This window comes from Saccopteryx leptura, chromosome 2, assembly GCF_036850995.1.
Source record: "Saccopteryx leptura isolate mSacLep1 chromosome 2, mSacLep1_pri_phased_curated, whole genome shotgun sequence".
In the NCBI taxonomy this organism is placed as follows: Eukaryota; Metazoa; Chordata; class Mammalia; order Chiroptera; family Emballonuridae; genus Saccopteryx; species Saccopteryx leptura.
Genome location: NC_089504.1, coordinates 52,961,427 through 52,984,791, shown reverse-complemented (window position 1 = coordinate 52,984,791; position 23,365 = coordinate 52,961,427). Strand labels below are relative to the sequence as shown.

General features: G+C 35.8%; 1 protein-coding gene across 5 annotated transcripts in view; it reads right to left on the bottom strand.

Moving 5' to 3' along the window:
• The window catches only part of TRPM6 (transient receptor potential cation channel subfamily M member 6), a 186,769-nt gene that overhangs the window by 23,329 nt on the left and 140,075 nt on the right, over positions 1–23,365 (bottom strand). For all 5 annotated transcript variants that reach the window (XM_066367977.1, XM_066367980.1, XM_066367978.1 and 2 more), the window contains 6 exons: positions 23,135–23,247; positions 17,204–17,321; positions 13,548–13,639; positions 5,950–6,008; positions 4,350–4,375; positions 939–989 (listed from right to left, as the gene is read on the bottom strand). In XM_066367977.1, coding sequence (XP_066224074.1) covers positions 939–989; positions 4,350–4,375; positions 5,950–6,008; positions 13,548–13,639; positions 17,204–17,321; positions 23,135–23,247 — 459 coding nt within the window. The remainder of the gene's footprint in view (positions 1–938; positions 990–4,349; positions 4,376–5,949; positions 6,009–13,547; positions 13,640–17,203; positions 17,322–23,134; positions 23,248–23,365) is intronic.

Sequence of the window (23,365 nt, the reverse complement as noted above, 5' to 3'; positions counted from 1 at the left end):
AGTTATGGTATTCCTCACCAAAAACTCCCTTAAGTTGACAACCAGAGTCAAAATGTATAACAGCTGAGCTGAAAGACCCAGTAATAAGAGCCTGGAATGTGGCATCTGGACTCCACTAAGCACTATTCACTGTAGAGGAGAATTCAGGATAAGGCAGTCTATTGCTGGACCCAAAACATAAGTCCTTGATGTAATAGTAATGGTAATTATCACACCATTAAACTCTTATTCATGTACCAAGCTTTAGATTGTATAAAAGGCTTGCGCATGTATTATCTCATCCAATGCTGGCAGCAACAATGCCCAAAAGACCACCCAATGGCATGAATCCTGATGGTTGTTAATACTACTTAATATTTCAGTGTTTCCCTCTTAATTCTCAAGTAGCCCATTGGCAGATTGTTCCTCAGGAAGGGCAAGTATGATGGAAGAAAGGCAACTGAAGCTCTGTGAAGTTATGTTGCTTAAGAGAGTCAAGACATTTGACATCTTATTTAATTACATCCTTCTAAGGTGTCTTTGCTAAACTTACTCTGTGGGGTTGGTTATGTTCACTGAGGGCACCCCTAGGATACAACACCCTTTCTCAAAGAACTAGTAGTCTCAGGCCTGTTACTTCCCTAATCCAAAATTTAGAGATCTCTGCCTTTGGACTGGCTTTGAACTTGTAAGGAATTAGTCAGTCTCAAGGTCATATTTCCACTTCACAATATGAACTTGCCAATACAAACTTTTTTTAAATTCAGATTCTCTTAAACCTTATTTTCCCAAATCAGTGGTAAAGTAAGAAATCTAAATATTCTTCTCATCAGAGCGAACAACACCTTTTCAAGTTGGGAGCCATATCAATACTACAAATTCCTCAACGTTTCTGTTTACAAATGCAGACTCACAGATGCTTAGCTCAGGTGACATGTCTATGTGCACATGCATCCTACCTGAATAATGATGGGGAAGCTCTTGAGGGCTTTTTAAGGAGGCTGAGATTTCTGAAATTATAGAGAAGATTGGCATGTTAATTACTTGGCTGGAGATAAATACATGCTTCTGAATATATTGCCTTCAAAGTTATTATTGAACAGGTTAATCAGAATAGCGTCTCGATATTCGAAAAAGATTGCCTAATATCCTTTAACCACATTATTGTGCATGGTATCCTGACAGCTTCCAATCATCAATGCAATATCTCCAAACATATTTATATAGGGAATTGAAGAAAGACAGGTAATATTAGCCTCAAAGATCTATTTCCTCTGAACCAATTATACCTCTGGGCTGCGGAAGGCACTCAGCTGCCCATCACACTTCACGACATCCCAGAAGCACAATTCTCTGAGCTCCCTACCAAGATGCAGTACCCATATAAAGACATTATTAATATCAAGTTATTAGCAGACTACTTCACTGACCTAAAATGACAACAAAATGATGGAAACACATTTAGGGGTATATACCAGAAACAAAGGAGTGAAGGAAAACACAACACCAAGGGACTTGTTGGTTACCGAAGGACTGTGTGCTAAGAACACCTCCTGCAAGTTTAACTGGTTCTCCATTATGTGCTCAAGTCCTAAATTACAAGGCTCCAGAGACATCTTTTGCAACAGTTTTGCCATTTCATAAAATCAAAATTAAAGTGGAGAACTTCAGTCTCGTGGTGATAACTGCTTTATACCTAGTAGAGTAAGCAGCATAATGAGCCCCATTTCATAGATGTCTCTGCCTTTTTGTTGCTGGGTAAGGAAAGGAGCCAAAACCCCTCCCTTTAGGGGTGCCTGGTAAAAAGTAAGATCAGCAGAAAAGATTCTTCTTTTCAGAGTTCATTTAATAATAATAATAAAAGTATTCTTCTCCCAATATAAATAATGCTAGTTGTGACAGATGTGAAGTAGATATGTCTCTCACCATAAAGAAAAGCAAATATGAAATAGTGAGAGAGAAAATGTATAAACTATAATCACAGTACAGTTTGCTAAGTTATATAATTGAGGTATATATAAAAGCTTATGGAATCTTCATAGACAAATAATGTGAAATATTTAAAAAGTATGGGCATCTAAATCTGATAAAACTGAGTTTCAATCCTGGCTTTACCACAAAAGGAGCTATGAGGTGTTGTTTGCATTGATTTAATACATATTTATTGAATACCCACTATGTACCACACACTGGTCTATGCTAAAGAGAAATAGTAGTAATGAACGTAGATAAAGTCTCTGGCTATGTTCTAGTAAAAAAAAAAAAACAACATGGAAAATAAACAAACAAGTAAATATATAATGTATATAGTTACATGCATATCAAGTTAAAAGGTTTAGAAAGTATGAGGGGTAGGGAGGTTACTATTTTATATAGGGTGGTTAGATAAGGCCTCTTTGATGAGGTGAGATTTGAGCAAACACCTAGAGGAAGTTGAGTCATATGGATAAATAAAGAGCATTCCAGGCAGAGGTAACAGCAAGTGCAAAAGCCCTGCGGCAGGACCATGCTTGCTGTGTTAAAGAGGGAGTGTGGCCAGAGTGGGTTATTCTGAGAAGAAATGAGGTTTGAGAGTTGAAGGAGGGAGAGCAGATAAATAGTCCTTTGCAGACTGTTTGGACTTTGTTTTTACAGAGTGAGATGAAACACCATTTGAGCAAAAGAGTAATTCAATTTGACTCACAGATTAGAAGGTTATTTTGGCTGCTCTCTGGACATAAACAAAAAGCAACAGTTTGGTGGCCATTCTGTAACCCAGGGAAGAGATGAAGAGCAAAGTACTGTAATCAGATTCTAGATATATTTTGAAGGACTGACATGGAGATGTGAGATATGGAAGATAAATATGATTACAAGACGTTGGCCTTTAAAAAAAGAAAAAGAAGATGACTTTGGCCTTAGAATTTGGATGGATGAGTTGCCATTTCCTCAGACAGAGGAGAAGAAAGGTGAAGTATTTTGTTGGAGATGCCTTCTAGGCACCACGTGGAGGCATTAATAGGTGGGTGGTCATAGTCTGCATGGTAGAAATAGTGAATGAAAGGGATGAGCCTGGATATTAGGACTGGAGCCAGGCTGTGGGGATCACTGAAATAGACAACACCATTTGCAGCCATTCCTTTAGGTAAAGGGAAGCCACTGAAGGTTTCCATATAAGTGATGATTTATCATTCAGAAAGATGATTCCAGTAGGAATGTGGGAAAGTTTAAAGAAAAAGGAAACAATCATAATACTAACACAATATTAAGGGCAAAAGGGAGTATACACTTTTTACTTAGGAAAATAAACACTGAAGGCTTAAAAGTAGGAGCAGTGGAGTAGAGCAAAGCAGACAGCTTCTAAAGATGGGGGTGGAGGTAACACAGAGTTAGAAGGCAAAGTTGATAGCAGAGAGTAGTGGTGTGGGAAAGACACTGTAAGTGACTAAGATTTCCAGCTTGAATGAAGAAGAGGAAGTGATCAGAGAGACCAAGAGTTAGTCAACAAAGAAATCAGTGAACAGCCAGGGAAGAATAACCTCACAGAAACAGAAAATGAACAAAATAGTCAATATCAAATGTCACCAGTTTGATAACTAAAAAGAGATCATGTGACTTAACAGAGGTGGAGTTTCATTAGAATGGTAGGGCCAGACGCCATGGGCTGATGAGCAAATGTTCATTCTTTTTCAATTAATTTAGAGGTGAGGGAAAGTAGTGACATTTTCAGAGCTAGGTAAAATCAAGGAAAAGATCATTTTCTTCTTTAGTATAAAAGATGACATAAATTTGTAGGTAGAGGAGAAGGAATCAACTGCAAAGGGGGTACTGAAAACCGAGGAAGTAGAGTGAAACAAGACCACAGAAGAGAAAGGTACCTGATCTGCATCAAGGGGTCAAGAATATGAAATAAAAAGCTCATAAAATGTGGTGATTTAAGATTAGCTATTGAAAGTGGTTTTACCAGGGAGTTCTTTCATATGATTTAGCCTCACTTAACCATTTGAGTCAGAGTCCTACCGAAAACATAAAGGAAAAGGTATCCACACAGAATCTTATGAATGGCTCTTAAAGGAGCAAGATGTAAAAAAGTGACAATAAGGTGGTCAAAGAGTCTAAATTTGATCTCAGTGGTTATACCCTTAATCACAGAGAAAACTGGAAAATCAGTAAAAAAACAGGTAGGCAATTCAAAAGATTTAATTCAGGCACCAGTCCTGATTTATTTGGAGAAAGAGATTCAACATTCTACTTTCTACTGAACTTTCTACATGGCATAGTAGACAAAAGTCATAGATAGAATTTTAAGAACTACAAGAATCTCAAAAGAAGAGTGAATCTTATCATTCATAAGATAAATAAAAATGAAATGTGTAAATATAAAAACTTACTGTCAACTCCATTTGAACTTCTCAACCTGTTGAAAAATTTAAAAGTTGCTTATGCTTTACATTTTTCCATGACCAAAGAAAGGAAAAGTATGTGAAACAGTAACAATACAAAGTCTATACACATATGTATATATTTCATTTAAAGTATCAGTTACCTTTGACCCCTATCTTTAACAATAGAGAAATAGTTTACAATTACTTTCATAGAAAAATGAGCAGCAGATATGCATGTATTCATTTACTATATATGCCCTAAGCTAACTGAAAAGCAGTTGCTGGTTTTGGTTTTAATTAGCTATGTAATCACACAACATATATAAGATTTAACTGGGTTTGTGTGGTTCTGGATCAATTGATCTAAAGGATTTCTGAACTATTTAAAGTAGATGCCTACAAATGAGTCTGTGAGTGTCTCCAGACAAACCTACAAATCAGTTTCATTAGCCCATGTGGCTCCTAAATGTTCACAGGCTGAATTAGCTCCTTTTAAATTGTTACTTGTCCTGCTCAAGTGCACAAGTGGCCACTGGCAAGTCTGAGTGAATGCATTCAAAGAATATCTCCAGTATTTAAGGTCCTTGGGGAAGAAAGTACAATTACAATTATTGTTTAATTTCATGCTGCAATAACCCACCACTCTGCATGAGCACAAAATACTGCACCTTTGGGAGAAGGAAGACTTGTGTGCTTTAAGTCGAAAGGCAGGCTCACACAAAGAGACCTTGATGTGAGCTCCAGAAAAAAAGGTCATCTCTAATGGAGCTGACGTAGACTGAAAGCACATTTCACAGGTTTTGGTACAAACTGGCCTTTTATAGTACAGATGGTTTTGAATTCTGCTCTTATGACTGTATAAATGTTTAATTTGATGCTACAACTGGGAAAGTCCAGAAAACTTTACAAACAAAATAGAATGATGATTGCTTGTTTAATTTTAAAATTTTATTTCTCTGAATAAATTAAATTCTAGGATACCTAAGCCTACAACCATGTAAGTTCTCTATCTCCTCTCTCTCTACCCCATCTTTCTTTTTCTCTCTGTCTCCATACTTCTCAAAGAGTTACTGCCTTGACAAACACTTAGGATGTTAATAAGATACCAAAAATAAAAAAAGATCAATCTCATAAACAAAAAACCCCCAAATTTTTAAAGAAAAAATATTTTGAAAACTAAAAAAGAAAGCATCATCAGGTCTTTACCCTGTCTTTTTCTTTAGACAAGACAGCTTCATTTCTACTCTTTAATGCAAATTTCACAATCTTATCTATCAGAAAAGATATGATGCTTATTATTCTATGTGTGCTTCTTTGACATGAAAAAGACAAATAGCTAATTTGCTGTAGTAGTAGGTGCTTCATTATATTCTTAAAAGGCACCGAGATGAGATGTTGGTGCCAGAAACAGGACAATTTGGACAATAAATAATTTTCATTTCTTGCTAACAAAAGAAAAATATTGTCATTGGACAAACACTATTTTTCCTACTTGTCTGACCAAATTAAATCTGTGTTCCCAATCAGGTTTAGAACAAGAAGAAGAAGAAGAAGAAGCTGCTGCCACCACCAAAGATGCTACAGACAAACATCAAAAAATACTCACAGGGAGTTTCTATTGAGGTTGCTGCTCCAGAAATTCCATGAAGAGCTTTTACCCAGATCCTGAGAAGAAAGGGAAAGTCATTATATGTTCACCCAATCTTCTTCCATCCCAAGCTCATGGTAACATGTTTGCAAAACACAGTCCTTGGAAAGTATAGTCCTTTCTCCCCCTTCCCTTCCTGTAGCTCAGTATTTATCTTTTTCTAAACACACTAAACGTAGGCTAGAAAAATGCATAATGTTAGCACAAAATCTTAGCAATCTGTTGACGACTTGAAAAGAATGAAATTATTTTTATGGTGACAGGAAAGAGAAAATGTAATACATAAAGGTTTTTACAGAAATGAGAGTGATCATATAAAATCAGGTAATGAACTCAGCTAGCTACACAAACAGCACATCCAAAGGAGCAGTCTACACAGAGACAAATTGGGAAGACAGAGAAATGCAATCCAAATGAATCAACAAGAGAAATCCCCAGAAAAAGAACTGAATGAGATGTAAATAACCAAGATACCAGATGTGGAGTTTAGAATAATGATTGTTAGGATGCTCAAGAATCTTAGAGCAACAATAGATGAACATAATGAGCACCTCAATAAAGAGATAGCAAGCATCAAAAAGGACACTGAAATCATAAAAAAGAATCAGAAATAAATGACAAATACAGTATCAGAAATGAAGACTATACTAGAAGGAATTAAAAGCAGGCTGGATGAAGCAGAGGATCGAATCAGTGAATTAGAGGACAAGATAAACAAAAGCATGGAAGCAGAACAGCAAAAAGAAAGAGGATCAAAAAGTTTGAAGAAACTCTAAGAGAGCTCTGTGACAACATGAAGAGAAACAACATCCACATCATAGGGGTTTCTGAAGGAGAAGAGAAAGAATGAGGGATAGAGGACCTAAATGAAGAAATCATAGCTGAAAACATCCCTAAATTGATGAAGGAAAAAGTCACACAAGTTCAAGAAGCACAGAGAATCCCATTAAAGAGGAACCCAAAGAGACCTACACCAAGACACATCATAACTAAAATACCAAAGCTAAGAGATAAAGAGCACTAAAAGCTGCAAGAGAAAATCAGCCAATCACCTACAAAGGAGCCCCCTTAAGGATGACATCCAACTTTTCAACAGAAACACTTGAGGCCAGAATGGAATGGCAAGAAATATTCAAAGTAATGCAAAACAAGAGCCTACAATCAAGACTTCTTTATCCAGTAAGGCTATCATTTAAAATGGAAGGAGAAATAAAAACCTTTCCAGACAAACAAAAACCCTCAAGTAATTCATTACAACCAAACCAATGCTGCAAGAAATGGTGAGCCCTGCTGTAAACAAAACAAAAGGAAAAACAATCTAGTAAAAGAGGAGTGTAGATTTAAAGAATAAAATGGCAATAAACAAATACATATCAATAATAACCTTAAATGTATATGGATTAAATGATCCAATCAAAAGACATAGGGTAGCTGCGTTGATAAGAAAACAGGATTTTTACATTTGCTTGTCTACAAGAAACCCACCTCAAAACAAAAGTACACATAGACTGAAAGTAAAGTGATGGAAATAATATTTCATGCAAATGGAAATGAAAAAAAAAGCTGGGGTAGCAATACTTTTATCTGACAAAATAGACTTTAAAACAAAGGCTATATAGTAAGGCATAAAGAAGGTCACTACATAATAATAAAGGAAGCAATCCAACAGAAAGATATAACCATTATAAATATCTATGTGCCTAATATAGGAGCACCTAAAGATATAAAGCAGATTTTGATAGACATAAAGGGCTAGATCAACAGCAATACTATAATAGTAGGGGATTTCAATACCCCACTAACATCAATGAATAGATCCTCAAGAAAGAAATTAACAAAGAAACAACAGCCTTAACGGACACACTAGATCAACTGGATTTAATAGATATCTTCAGAACTTTTTACCCTACAGCAGCAGAATATATATACTTTTCATGTGCTCATGGTACATTCTCTAGGACAGACCACATGTTAGGACACAAAACAAGTTTCAGTAAATTTAAGAAGATTGAAATCATATCAAGCATCTTCTCTGATCACAATGGAATGAAACTAGAAATCAACTACAATAGGAAAACTGAAAAACATTCAAACACTTGGAAACTAAATAGCATGTTATTAAATAACGAATGGGTTAACAATGAAATCAAAAACGAAATAAAAAATATCCTGAAACAAATGAAAATGAACACACAACAACTCAAAATTTATCAGACACAGCACAAGCAGCACTGATAATTAAGTTCATAGCATTACAGGCATACCTTAAGAAGAAAAAGCTCAAATAAACAACTTAATCCTGCATCTAAAAGAACTAGAAAAAGAACAGCAAGTAAAGCCCAGAGGAAGTAGATGGAAGGAAATAATAAAGATCTGAGCAGAAATAAATGACATAGAGGCAAAACACACACACACACACACACACACACACACACACACACACACACACACACACAAAGAAAACAATACAGAATTTCAATGAAACCAAGAGCTGGTTCTTTGAAAAGGTAAACAAGATTTATGAACCTTTAACCAGACTCACCAAGAAAAAAAGAGAGAGGACTCAAATAAATAAAATTAGAAATGAAAGTAGAGCCTGACCAAGCAGTGGCACAGTGAATAGAACATTGGACTGGGATGCAGAGGACCCAGGTTCAAAACCCTGAGATCACCGGCTTGAGCATAGGGTCGCTGGCTTGATTGTGGGGTCATAGACATGACCCCATGGTAGCTGGCTTGAGCCCAAAGGTTGCTTGAAGCCCAAGGTTGCTGGCTTGAGCAAAGAGTCACTCACTCTGCTGTAGCCCCCTCCCTCAAGGCACATATTAGAAAGCAATCACTGAACAACTAAGGAGCTGCAAAAAAGAATTAATGCTTATCATCTCTCTCCCTTCCTGTCTGTCTGTCCCTATCTGTTCCTTTTGCTGACTCTTTCTCTGTTAAAAAAAAAGAAAGAAAAAAGAAAAAAGAGAAAAAAAAGGAGAGTGTACAATTAACAACTGACATAGCAGAAATACAAAGAATTGTAAGAAAATACTATGAAGAACTGTATGCCAAAAAGTAAGACAACCTAGATAAAATGGACAAATTCCTTGAAACATATAATCTTTCAAAAATCATTCTGGAAGAATCAGAAAACCTAAACAGACCAATTACAACAAATGAGATTGAAACAGTTATCAAAAAACTCCCAACAAACAAAAGCCTTGAGCCAGATGGCTTCACAGGTGAATTCTATCAAATATTCAAAGAAGAACTAACTCCTAACCTTCCCAAGCCATTTCAAAAAAATCAAGAGGAGGGAAGATTTCCAAGCTCCTTTTATGAGGCAAGCATAATCCTCATTCTAAAACAAGGCAAAGACAATACAAACAAAGAAAACTATAGGCCAATATCCCTGATGAGTTTAGATGTTAAAATTCTCAACAAAATACGTATTAGCAAACGGATCCAAAAATACATGAAAAAAATCATACATCATGATCAAATGGGATTTATTCTGGGGAGGAAAGGCTATTACAATATTCACAAATCAATCAATGTGATTTATCATATAAACAAAAAGAAGGGTAAAAACCACATGATAATATCAATAGATGCAGAAAAAGCATTTGATAAAATTCAGCACTCATATATGATCAAAACTCTCAGCAAAGTGGGAATACAGGGAACATACCTCAACATGATAAAGGCCATCTATGACAAACCAACAGCCAACAGCATAGTCAATGGGCAAAAATTAAAAGTAATCCCCTTAAGATCAGGAACAAGGCAGGGGTGCCCCCTTTTACCACTCCTATTCAACATAGGTCTGGAAGTCCTAGCCATAGCAATCAGACAAGAAGAAGAAATAAAAGGTATCCAAATTGGAAAAGAAGAAATAAAACTATCATTATTTGCTGATGATATGATACTGTACATAGAAAACCCTAAAGTCTCAGTCAAAAAACTACTGGACCTGATAAATGAATTCAGCAAGGTGGCAGAATATAAAATTAATATTAAGAAATCAGAGGTATTTTTATACACCAACAATGAACTGTCTAAAAGAGAAATTAAGAAAACAATCCCCTTCACTATTGCAACAACAAAAATAAAGTACCTAGGAGTAAATTTAACCAAGGAGGTTAAAGACTTGTACTCAGAAAATTATAAAACATTGATAAAAGAAATCAGGGAATATACAAACAAATGAAAGCAGATACCATATTCATGTAGGAAGAATAAACATCATTTAAATGTCTATAGTACCTAAAGCAATTGATAAATTCAATGCAATTCCAATTAAAATACCAATGGCATACTTCAAAGATATAGAACAAATATTCCAAAAATTTATATGGAAACAAAAAAGAACACGAATAGTCTCAGCAATCTTGAAAAAGAAGAATAAAGTGGGTCGTATCACACTTCCTGATATCAAGTTATACTACAAGGCCATTGTACTCAAAACAGCTTGGTACTGGCATAAGAACAGGCACATAGATCAATGGAACAGAATAGAGAACCCAGAAATAAACTCACACCTTTATGGACAATTGATATTTGACAAAGGAGGTAAGAGCATACAATGTAGTAAAGACAGTCTCTTTAACAAATGGTGTTGGGAAAACTGGACAGCTACCTGCAAAAAAAGAAACTAGATCACCAATTTACACCATTCACAAAAATAAACTCAAAATGGATAAAAGACTTAAATGTAAGTCAGGAAACCATAATCAACTTGGAAGAAAATGTAGGCAGAAAGCTCTCTGACATCTCTCACAGCAATATATTTGTTGATTTATCTCCACAGGCAAGTGAAATAAAAGACAGGATAAACAAATATCAAACTAAAAAGCTTTTGCACAGCTAAAGACAATATGAACAAAATAAAAAGACAAACTACACAATGGGAGAACATATTCAACTTTACATCTGATAAAGGGTTAATAACCAAAATTTATAAAGAACTTGTAAAACTCAACACCAGGAAGATAACAATCCAATCAAAAAATGGGCAAAGAAATGAATACACACTTTTCCAAAAAGGACATACAGATAGCCAATAGGCAGATGAAAAAATGTTCAACATCACTAATCATTAGAAAAATGCAAATTAAAACCACAATGAGGGCCCTGGCTGGTTGGCTCAGTGGTAGAGCATCGGCCTGGCATTCAGGAGTCCCGGGTTCGATTCCCAGTCAGGGCACACAGGAGAAGCACATCTGCTTCTCCACCCCTCCCCCTCTCCTTCCTCTCTGTCTCTCTCTTCCCCTCCCTCAGCCAAGGCTCCATTGGAGCAAAGTTGGCCTGGGCACTAAGGATGGCTCTATGGCCTCTGCCTCAGGTGCTAGAATGGCTCTGGTTGCAACAGAGCAATGCCCCAGATGGGTAGAGCATCGCCCCCTGGTGGGCATGCCGCGTGGATCCCGGTCGGGCGCATGCGGGAGTCTGTCTGACTGCCTCCCCGTTTCCAACTTTAGAAAAATACAAAAAAAAAAAACAAAACCTCATAATGAGATACCACCTCACACCAGTCAGAATGGTGCTCATTAACAAAACAACACATAGTAAGTGTTGGCGAGGATGTGGAGAAAAGGGAACCCTCCTGAACTGCTGGTGGGAATGCAGACTGGTACAGTCACTGTGGAAAACAGTCTGGAGATTCCTCAAAAAATTAACACTCAAACTGCCTTTTGACCCAGCTACCCCACTTTTAGGAAGATATCTTAAGAACACCATAGCACTGATTCAAAAGAAGAAATACACCCCCATATTTATTGCAGCATTGTTTACCCAAGATCTGGAAACAGCCCAAGTGTCCATCAGTGAACAAGTGGGTTAAAAAGCAGTGGTACATATACACAATGGAATACTACACAGCCATGAAAAAGAAGGAAATCTTACCTTTTGCAACAACATGGATGGACCTGGAAACTATTATGCTAAGTGACATAAGCCAGGCAGAGAAAGAAAAATATCATATGACCTCACTCATTTGAGGAATCCAATGAACAATGTGAACTGAGGAGTGGAATAGAGGCAGAGGCAGGATCAAAGGGACCAGAGGAAAAGTGGACAGAGGGAAAGGGGATGAGAGGATGGGATCATAGAAAGGAAAGAGATTGGTGAAATTATATATACATAACACAGCATTATAGAGAGCAGGACAACAAATCCTGGAGGGAAGGGGGGAAGGCATTGGGGGGAGGGGGGCAATGCGAGGGGAACACGGGGGTGGGGGGGAGATATATTCGGTGAAACACTTGAATCTATGTAAACACAATAAATTAAAATCAATAAAAATTAAAAAAAAATACGATCAGTTAATGAGATGAAACAAGAAATGAAAGTCAACATTGACAGGAAATATCAATCATTACATCACGTTCTATCATCAGTAGATTGTTTCAGTTGATTATTTAGAATAAACTTACCCTGAAACTATCTCACTCTTATTTCCTATTTAGATCCAACTATACTGCTCACACAATTAGGGGATATTTCAAAATGAATATGAAACTATAAAATATCCCCTAATTTTTGTGAGAAGTATATTATTTCTTGAAACTTAGTACACTTAATACACTAATGCCTTAGTACACTACAGGCATTACTCTAGGCATTTCACTGGTGTTATTTTTGTTGTCCATGATCAATAATCTTATAAGAATGGCATTAGCCCCATTTTAGAGACACAGCTACTGAATGAAGCTCATAGGTTAATTGATGTATATAGCTTTGAAAATTAGAAAGGAGCAGAGCCAGGCTCTGACAGGGTTGACAGGTCCCTGCCTCCAATTACCTTCAAGTAATCTTACATTTTATTATCATAATTATTCACAGGTTACATGCCTATAAGAACATCTGAGGTTGTTAGTATACATTTATACAGGTATTTTGTATATAGTGAACACAGTCATAGAGATAATGCTCAAAGCACAATAAAATTAGACTTCTTGGGTTAGTCTAACTAGATCACACTTCCCATATGGGAAGGAAAGTGGGCACATTTTGTAGATGGTTAAGTAAAACAGACTGCAAAACAGGAGGGTCCTTTACCCTATAAGGCCCAAATCCCCTCCGACACATCTGCCAAGAGGTTTGTTCAGCCTGTTTGACTAACCATACTAGGTGAGGAACTTAGTATTTCCAGAAATAAACCCATCCCATCCTTGGAAAATTCCACTTGCTAAAAATTCCTCCTCGAAATGGGCTGAAGTCTGTCTCCCAGTAGTTTATATAGGTTGATTCTAGCTGTCCCTCTTTAAAGTGTGTTGAAAATACCTCATTTTTCTTCCACGTGGGAGCTTTCATATATTTAAAACAGTTTCAAAATTTCCTGATTTCTTTCTCTTTCATACTAAAACTGTGTAGGATAAGTTATTGGGCGAATAGACAAATTTCATAAAGAAATACCGTACAAGGAAATTTCATAAAGCATAAAGTGTGGGCACGGAAGAAACTAAGCAACTATTCAAAGCAAAGATTTAAATGTAATATGTAGAAGCCAATTAAGGGACATAAAGGTAAAGTGGATACAGTCAAGAAGTTAAGTGCATGAATGTTTTTACCTCTTGAGATGGCTTTAAATAATCACTGACTTGTGCAACATGCTGTTCGATTGCTTTAGTTTTCATTTTCTGATTTGTATTAAGTTCTAGACCTTGTTAAAAAAGAAGGGAAAAAATGAGAGCATATAGAAAAATGCATTGTATTCAAATCCAGTTTGCAAATAGGAAAAATCTGAACAGAATATATTCATTTAAATTTGAATATAGATTTTTTTTTCTCTTTTGAGCAAGTTTTACCAAGATTCCTTTGTCCTTATTTTTCTCAAGTGTTTGAAAGCTAGATATTCTATTTCTGTTCTTCAATAATTACCTTGACATTTATAACATATATACTTCTCTATTAAAGTTAAGAACTAAATTGTCCATAATCTGTCTTCCTATAAAACAACTGCTTCTGTGTATTTTTTTAAAATTTTTTTTATTTATTCATTTTAGAGAGGAGAGAGAAAGGGAGAGAGAGAGGAGAGAGAGAGGAGAGAGAGACAGAGAGAGAAGGTGGGGAGGAGCTGGAAGCATCAACTCCCATATGTACCTTGACCAGGCAAGCCCAGGGTTTCGAACCGGCGACCTCAGCATTTCCAGGTCGACGTTTTATCCACTGCGCCACCACAGGTCAGGCATCTGTGTATTTTTTTAAACTCGCCTTTCCTGCATCCTACTGTCCATGCTTCATTTAAAATACATGAAATTTTAGCTCTGAAAGGTTGGGAATCCTTTTTTAACAACTGGAGCAAGCACCACAGTGAGCTCCTTAAAAAAAAAAAGGCAAAACTAAACAGAAACAAAAGATAAAATGCCAACAGGTGGAATAATTTTTAGAGTTTCCTTTTTTTTTTTAAGATTTTACTTATTGATTTTACAGAAGACAGTGGGGAGTGAGAAGTATCAACTCAGAGTTGCTTCACTTTTAGTTGTTCATTGATTGTTTGTCATATGTGCCTTGACCAGGGAAGCTCAGGGTTTCAAACTGGAGACCTCAGCGTTCCAGGTTGACACGTAAGTCACTGCACCACCACAGGTCAGGCATTTTTAGACTTTTATTTAAAAGAATGATGAGAATCATTATTGTTAATATTATTATTTTATACCTGATACCTACAGAATTACTGGTATATAGTGGTTAGATTAATTCTGAGACTAATGCTATGACTAAACATAGAGAATAACGGTTGTTTTTCCCTAATGATTTTATGCTAAAATGAAAGTATATAAAGAAGTACACGAAAATCTATTAGAAAAATCACAAAATTTCATATATATTTGTTGTAATATCATAAAATTATAATTATGGTTGCAATGATAGCAGAGTATTATAATTAAAACAAAATACCTATAGAAAAAGCTAAAAATATATTTTTGTTAATTTCCACAGAACTTTTATTTTAAAAAAGCTACCTGATAGCTGACAGCGTACCTCCCCACCTTTAAACTTTTTTTTTTTTTTTTTTTTTGTATTTTTCTGAAGCTGGAAACGGGGAGAGACAGTCAGACAGACTCCCGCATTCACCCCACCGGGATCCACCCGGCACACCCACCAGGGGCGATGCTCTGCCCACCAGGGGGCGATGCTCTGCCCCTCCGGGGCGTCGCTCTGTCACGACCAGAGCCACTCTAGCGCCTGGGGTAGAGGCCAAGGAGCCATCCCCAGCACCTGGGCCATCTTTGCTCCAATGGAGCCTCGGCTGCAGGAGGGGAAGAGAGAGACAGAGAGGAAGGAGAGGGGGAGGGGTGGAGAAGCAGATGGGCGCTTCTCCTGTGTGCCCTGGCCGGGAATCGAACGAACCCGGGACCTCTGCACGCCAGGCCGACGCTCTACCACTGAGCTAACTGGCCAGGGCCCCCACCTTTAAACTTTTATTTACTTTAAAATTTTCTTTCAATTAACTCAACTTGGACAGGTTTCAAAAAAATAAGATTCTCAACTCACGATGTGCTTCAAGGAAGATACTGGTCCTCCTTGCCTCCTCAATTAGCCAGGCACCTGGACTATTTCCCTGGTCTTCTCTCCCTTCTGATAACAAACTTCATGAGATTCTTTCCAGACCCCTGCTGCTACCCCATCCTTCTCTGTTTGAAATTCACTGGAAAGAACTTAAATAACTTGAGAGGAAGATGGGAGGGTGAAATGGGTGAAGGTGGTCAAGAGATACAAACTTCCAGTTATTAAATAAGTCCTGGGGATGAAATTTAAGCATGGTGATTGTGGTTAATACTTTATAGTGTTATTGAAAGTTGTGAGAGAGTAAATCTCAAAAGTTTCCATCACAAGAAAATAATAATTGTAACTATGTGTGAAAATCAGTGTTAACTAAACTTGTGGTAATTATTTCACAATATATCAATATGTGTGTGTGTATGTGTGTGTGTGTGTGTGTATATATATATATATATCAAATGATTATGTTGTATACTTAAAGTAATACAATATTATGTCAATTATATGTCCATTAAAAAGAACTTAAATAATTTAAGAATGATATATAATAACCTAAATAGCAGATAATTTATTAAAATATATAATATATACATAATATCAATATACATTAATAAATAAAATGAATACATTTGTAATTGATCTTAGAATATATCATTATATATGGGGTTGGGTTTATTCAAAATTATTGGCTCTAGTAAACTGTGTGATTTAAGGCAAGGCAATTAAACTCTCAAGGCATATCTGTAAATTGAAGTTGTTCTGAATAATTTAATTTCTAATGCTTTTTGCTTAAAGCCCACTTGATTCTCAATGATTTAACAGACAATTGAGTATTTTCTTAAAATATACATTAAGGATTCTCCACGTTGATATTGAGATTTTTGGCTGTATAATTCCTTGTTGGGGAGGGGGCTGAACAGGCATTGTAGGATATTTAGCATCAACTCTGGCCACAGCCCCTTGGTTCAAAACCACCAACCATAAGGCAAGCTTAAAGCTTTAAAGAAGCATAATAACACAGATTTCAATATAATATCTATTTTATCTTAAGTTTTGTATTTCAAATAATTTTAAATCTTCATGAGTCCTTAATCACACACTCCCTTCTGTTTAAAAACTACTAAATTCTCTTGTTACCCAATGCAAGAAGTTCAAAGTTCTGATCATTGCTCTCAGTTCTGTTCATAGTTTTCTCTCATCTTACTTATCTGGGCTTATTTCACATTCTATTCCTAGATCTAGTCTTTATTTCTAGCTGGTTGACAAATTTTGTATACTCTACACACATCATTATTATTAAGCTTAAGGGATACTTGCCCATGGAATAAACATTTGTTGGCAGTAGTAAATAACCAACTACAATTCAACCCACTGAACTCTGTGTAAGTGTTCATATCAACGTCACATGAACCTTAAGACTATAAGATTAGACACCCCCTCCATAAATCAGAATAAATGAACATTGAGCCATATTTAATAGCTCTGAATAAAAAAGACTATCTAAATATTTATTAATTATTTTCTAGATTCTGACTACTATTTCATTAAACACATGGAAATTTTGTCCTTTTCATAAAAATTAAAAACAGAAAAAAAGCCATCCTCTCATTCCTTTATCTCCACTTGAAAGAACTTCAGGGACCAACCACAGTCTAAAGACCACAGCCTGAGGAGACTCGACCAGAGGTTTTGGGATCTCAGAGTACACAGTATTACATACTTAAGCGACTAAATTTGGACACTGTCAACCAGTTCTTGTTGCACTTTTCTTCAGAGACATTTTCTCTTGGCTCTGAATTTGATTGGTCACTTTGAAAGCAGTCATCGACTGTTATGACCTGAAAAGAAAGACACTTACTGGAACACAGTGACATTAATCTGAAAACAGAGTTACATTAATAGAGGGACCATGTGAATAGCATTGGTTGTTAACATTGGCTGCACATTGGAATAACTAGGAAGTTCTGCACTCCCATTATACATGTTAACAGTTCACAAGCATCCGTGTGCCTTTTCTAATTGTAGTTATGACTGAGAACAAGGGTGGGAAGCAGTGCTTCTCAGACTTAAGTGTTGATCAGAATCACCCAGAACTGTGTTAAACCACAGATCACTGGATCCTACCTCCAGGATTTGTGATTCAATAGGTCTGGGCGAAGAGAAAATGTAAATCTCTGAATTTGTGAATATCAAATTCCATGTTGATAAAAGACCATAATTTGAGAACCAGTGGTATAAAGAAAAATAAATAAATAAATAACAGGTTGGATCCAAAAGAACTTGTGTTGGAATTCCATCTCTGTCACTTAGAAGCCACATGAGCTTAGACAAATTATTTAATATCTATAAGCCTCATTGCCTTTATCATTAAAATAATAATCAGCCAATACTAATGGTCCCTATGTACTTCCAAAGGGCAGAGAAGAAATGAGGCAAATTGATAAACTACAAAGCAGTAAGCAAATGTAAGTTATTAGTACTTGAACTCAGTTGTAATTCCTAGTTGAAATCTGGCCATTTAAAACTATTTCAAAAAATAAACCTACTTTAAATATGATTTCATGGGATTCCAGCAGCTCATGCCATTTTCCCTAAAAGAGACTTTTACCAAGCTAAATCTCTCCCCTAAAAGGAGATGTCATATCATTTTCTCAATATTTATCCCTTTGCTTCTGCTCCTCATTCTACAAAGATATGAAGTGCTTTAAAAAAATGCATCAAAGTCACAGAAATGTAAAGTATACACGGGAAATATAGTCAATAATATTGTAATAACCATGTATGGTGCCAGGTGGGTACTGAAAATATCAAGGGAAGCACTCTGTAAAGTATAAATAAGATCGTCTAACCACTATGCTACACCTGACTAATTCAAAATAATATTAAATGTAAACAATTAAAAGTAAAATTAAAGAAATAATAATTATAAATAATACTAGAAAGTGCATCGAGCTTATTATATGAAAAAAATATATGTAGAACAGAGAAGTAAAGCAGGCATTAAGATCATGAGAGGTGAAGACTTATAGAATAGCTAACTCAGATCTAAGGCTTCCTAACAATAAATTTAAAAATTCAGTAATAAAATAAAAACAATATATCAGAGCTGACCAGTAGTGATGCAATGGATAGAGCATTAATGTGAGATGCTGAGGTCCCAGGCTCAAAACCCTGAGTTCTTAGGCTTGGGTGCAGGCTTGTCAGCTCAAGCATAGGGTGGCTGGTTTGAGCATGGGATTATCAACATGATCCCTGGTTGCTGGCTTAAGCCCAAAGGTTGCTGGCTTGAAGCCCAAGGTCTTGGGCTTGAGCAAGGGGTCACTGGCTCAGCTGGAGTCACCTGGTCAAGGCACATATGAGAAGCAATCAATGAACAACTAAGGTGATGCAACTATAAGTTGATGCTTCTAATTTCTCTCTTCACCCTCTCTCTTCCTTCCTCTCTGTCTCTCTCTTGGAAAAAATATTAGAATTTGTAGGATATAGCTAAAACAATGATTATAGAAGATTGTATAGCACTAAATGCCTGTATTAGAAAAGAAGAAAGTCTCAAATGAATAACCAAAACTTTTACCTCAATAAACTATAAAAAAGAGCAAATTAAACACAAAATAAACAGAGCAGAGGAAGTAATAAAGATAAAAGCAGGAATCAATGAAATAGAATCAAGAGAAAAATCAATGAAACTAAAAATTGTTTCTTTGAAAAAATCAATAAAACAGATAAACTGTTGCCAAGCTGATCATGAGACAAAAAATGAAAACATAGATTTAAAATATTAGGAATGAGAGAAATGATATCACTATAGATCTCAGAGACAGTAAAAGTATAATGAGACAATATTATAAACACTCTATGCCAATAAATTCAACAACTTAGATGAAATGGACTTATTCCTTGAAATATACAAACAAAGTTCACTCAAGAAGAATCAGATAACCTGAACAGCTCTATATCTATTACAGAAATTGAATGTGTAGTTAAAATCTTTGCCAAAAGATGGTTTAATTGGTTAGTTCTACTAAATAATTAAGGTTGAAATCCTATCCATTCTATACAAACTCACTCAGAAAACTGAAAAAGGGGGAACACTATTTAACTCAATCAATAAACACAGCATCATCCTGATACCAAAAACAAACACATAATAAGAAAAGAGATCTAAAGACAAATGTTCCTCCAGAATACAAGTGCAAAAACCTTATCAAAATATTGGCAAAATTAATACAGTATATAAAAAGATAAAATGGCCCTGGCCAGTTGGCTCAGTGATAGAGCATCAGCCCAGTGTGTGGAAGTCCCAGGTTCAATTCCTGACCAGAGCACATAGGAGAAGCACCAATCTGCTTCTCTACCCTTCCCTCTCTCCATTCTCTCTCTACTTCTCTCTTTCCCTCCCTAAACCAAGGTTCCATTAGAGCAAAAGTTGGTCCGAGCGCTGAGGATGGCTCCACCGCCTATGCCTCAGGCACTAGAATGGCTCTGATTGCAACAGAGCATCGCCCCCTGGTGGGCATACTGGGTGGATCCCAGTCCGGTGCATGAGGGAGTCTGTCTCTCTGCTTCCCCTCTTCTCACTTCAGAAAAATCCAAAAACAAAAAAAGAAAAAGATAACACACCATGACCAAATGGGGTTCATACCAGAAGGGTGGATTTAATATTAATTCTAACATAAAATTAATTAATATAATTCATTATATTAACATAATAAAAAGAAAAATCATCTGATATCACGTAAGTAGATAAAGCATTTAACAAATGCCAAAATCCACTAGTGATAAAAATTCTAGAAAACCAGAAATAGAAGGAAAGTTCTTTAACCTGATAAAGGGTATCTATATACACAAAAACCTATAGTTAACATCATACTTGCTGGTAAAAGACTAAATGCTTTTTCCTTAAGAGCAGGAACAAGGAAAGGATATCTGCCTTTACTCCTTCTACTCAATATTGCACTTGAGCTTCTGGTCAATGTAATCAGGCAAGAAAAAGAAATAAAACACATCCAGATTAGAAACTATCTTTATTTGTAGAAAATATAATCTTTTACATAGAAAGTTCTAAAGAAGCAATAATTTTTTTAAAAAACCTACACAAAATAAATGTTTAGCAAGGTTATAGAATAGGAAATTAATATTGTAAATATATTTCTAGATAGCACCAATAAATAATCAGAAATTAAAAGTTTTAAATAATTTCATTTACAATAGTTAAAAAAAACTACACAAAATAAATATGTTTAGCAAGGTTATAGAATAGGAAATTAATATTGTAAATATATTTCTATATAACACCAACAAATAATCAGAAATTAAAAGTTTTAAATAATTTCATTTACAATAAAATAAAAAAATATTTACAGATCCATTTTTTTTTAATCATGTGCAAGACCTGGACATTGAAAACTAGAAAACATTGCTGAGAGAAATTAAAGAAGATCTAAATATATAGAGAGATATGTCATGTTCATAAATCAAAAAACTCACTGTTAAGGTGCAAATTCTCCCCAAACTGATTCAAAGCCATTTCATTCACCCCAGCAGCCCTCTCTATAAAAATTGACAAACTGATTCTAAAATTATGTGAAAATGCAAAGAAATTAAAGAAGCTAAAACAACTTTGAAAAAATTTGGCAGACCTACAATACATAATTTCAACAATTATAAAGTTATAATATTTAAGATAGTGTGACACTGTCATAAAAATAGATAAAAATAAATAGAGCAGAAAGGAAATATAATCACACATTTTGTGAACCTATCTGGTCTATTAACTTTTGGTCAGTTAGTTTCTAAAAATATGCAATAATATCCTATTATAACTATGGACTTTGAGAAAGAAGATGCCTACTACAAATTGTTCCTGGTGGCTAAATGGGCTCAAATTTTAAAAACAGAGCCTATCAGCCATTTCTAAACAGGGGCCTCTCATGAGAACTGCACTTCAAGGTAAAGCCTGTACTGAGCAAACTGCCTCCTGCACTGAACTATCTTCTTGCACTGTGTTCCTCCTGCCACCTGAGCCAGCCCTTATAAAGGAGTTTCTGGAATTTTATTTGACCAACAGGACAGAGGCCTTCCTCATCCAATCAGAGTTGCACAGCTATATTCTCCCCCTATTAGCATCTTCACCAACCAATCAGAATAGCTCCATTCTGACCAATCAAAACATGACTTTTGGACCAATCAAACTGTGAGAATCTAGAGTTCTCATTTGTGTGAGGATGGACTAATCAGGGACTAGGGTCAGGAACTCTTGGTTAAATAGGTCAGCTCCTGTCTGGTTCAAAGAATGCACTTTTTCATTTCACCAAAGACTGAAGTCTGAAGACTTTGTTTCCCCTGCTGGAGCTAAAATATCAAAAATATCTCACTGGAACGAAGCACAGCAGACCAGCACAGGAGCACAGTAGACCAGACCCGACCAGAGCAGGTGGAGCAGAATGGAACTATCTAGCCAGAAAGGGACTTCACCCCAGGACCCCCCACAACCGTGCTGTTTCATGGCCATACTGCTTCATATTTGAGCTGTTTATACTAAATAACGTTTTCTTCTTCACCACACCCCAAATTGGGAATTTCTGTTGGTGCTGAATTGGTGCTAACAAGCATGAGTTGACATAACTCAATAGGAAAAAGATAATTTTTTTTACCAAAAAAAAAATAGTAGAAAAAAATGTTAAATGTTATCTGTATTCAAAGAAGGAGGAGGAAAGGAACCTCAAATACTACTTATCACCATGTATAAAAATTAAATCAAAATCGGTGCTAGACCTAAAGCTAAGAGCAAAAATTAGAAAACTCTTAGAAGAATAAAATAAAACAGAAACTCTTAGTAATCTTGGGTTTGGAAAATTTTCTTAAATATAACAAAAAGTATGGACTATAAAAGAAAAAAATCAAACACTGCACTTCATCAAAATAAAAATGCATATTTTTCCCAGGATATTTATGCAAAACAAAGTAAAAGGCAAGCCACCTACTGAGAAAAAATATTTTCAAAACATATATTCAACAATGGGCTTATATCTAAAACACAGTAAAAGAAACATCTTACAACAATAACATTCACTATTTTTTAAGTGGACAAAAGATTTGAATGGACATGTCACCAAAAAAATATATGGATGGCAAATAAGCTCATGAAAAGATACCTAGCAGCACTAGTCACTACAGAGTGACAATGAATTCACTATTGGATACCACTACATGCCCACTGATATGGCTAAAATTATGGATTGGTGAAGGTATGGATTGCTGGAATGCTCAAACTATTTACTCACACAGGTAAGAATGTGAAATGATACAACTACTTTAGAAAGTAGGTTGGAATTTTCTTCTAAAATTAAACTGTTTCCCATATGACTTTGACATTCCACTCTTAAATATTAACAAAAAAATTGAAACACACATATCCCCACAAAGATTTATACGGAACTGTTCACAACAGCTTTGTCTGGAATAACCAAAAACTGAAAATAAGACAAAGGTCCTTCAACATGTGAGCTAATAGACTAATAGCGGCACATCCATAATGACTTAAATTTATAGCTTCACTTTATTTTGTGCATGTGACACTTTAGAAGAAAAAAAAAAAAACAAGATAAGATTGGCTACTACTTTTATTGCCAAAAACATAAAAAACACTTACTGGCACCTGTAGTCCTCGTGTTTTCTTTCTTTTCTTTGACAATCTCTTATCCCCGGTTAGCATTTTTGCTTTGATCCATGCTGACTGCCCTGCCTCTGAAGATCTTGAAAGATCTGTAAGGGAATTGGTTTACATGAGAAAGTTTAAGATGGTGTAGGGCAGTGGTCCCCAACCCCCAGGCCGCAGACTGGTACCGGTCCATGGGCCATTTGGTACGGGTCCGCAGAGAAA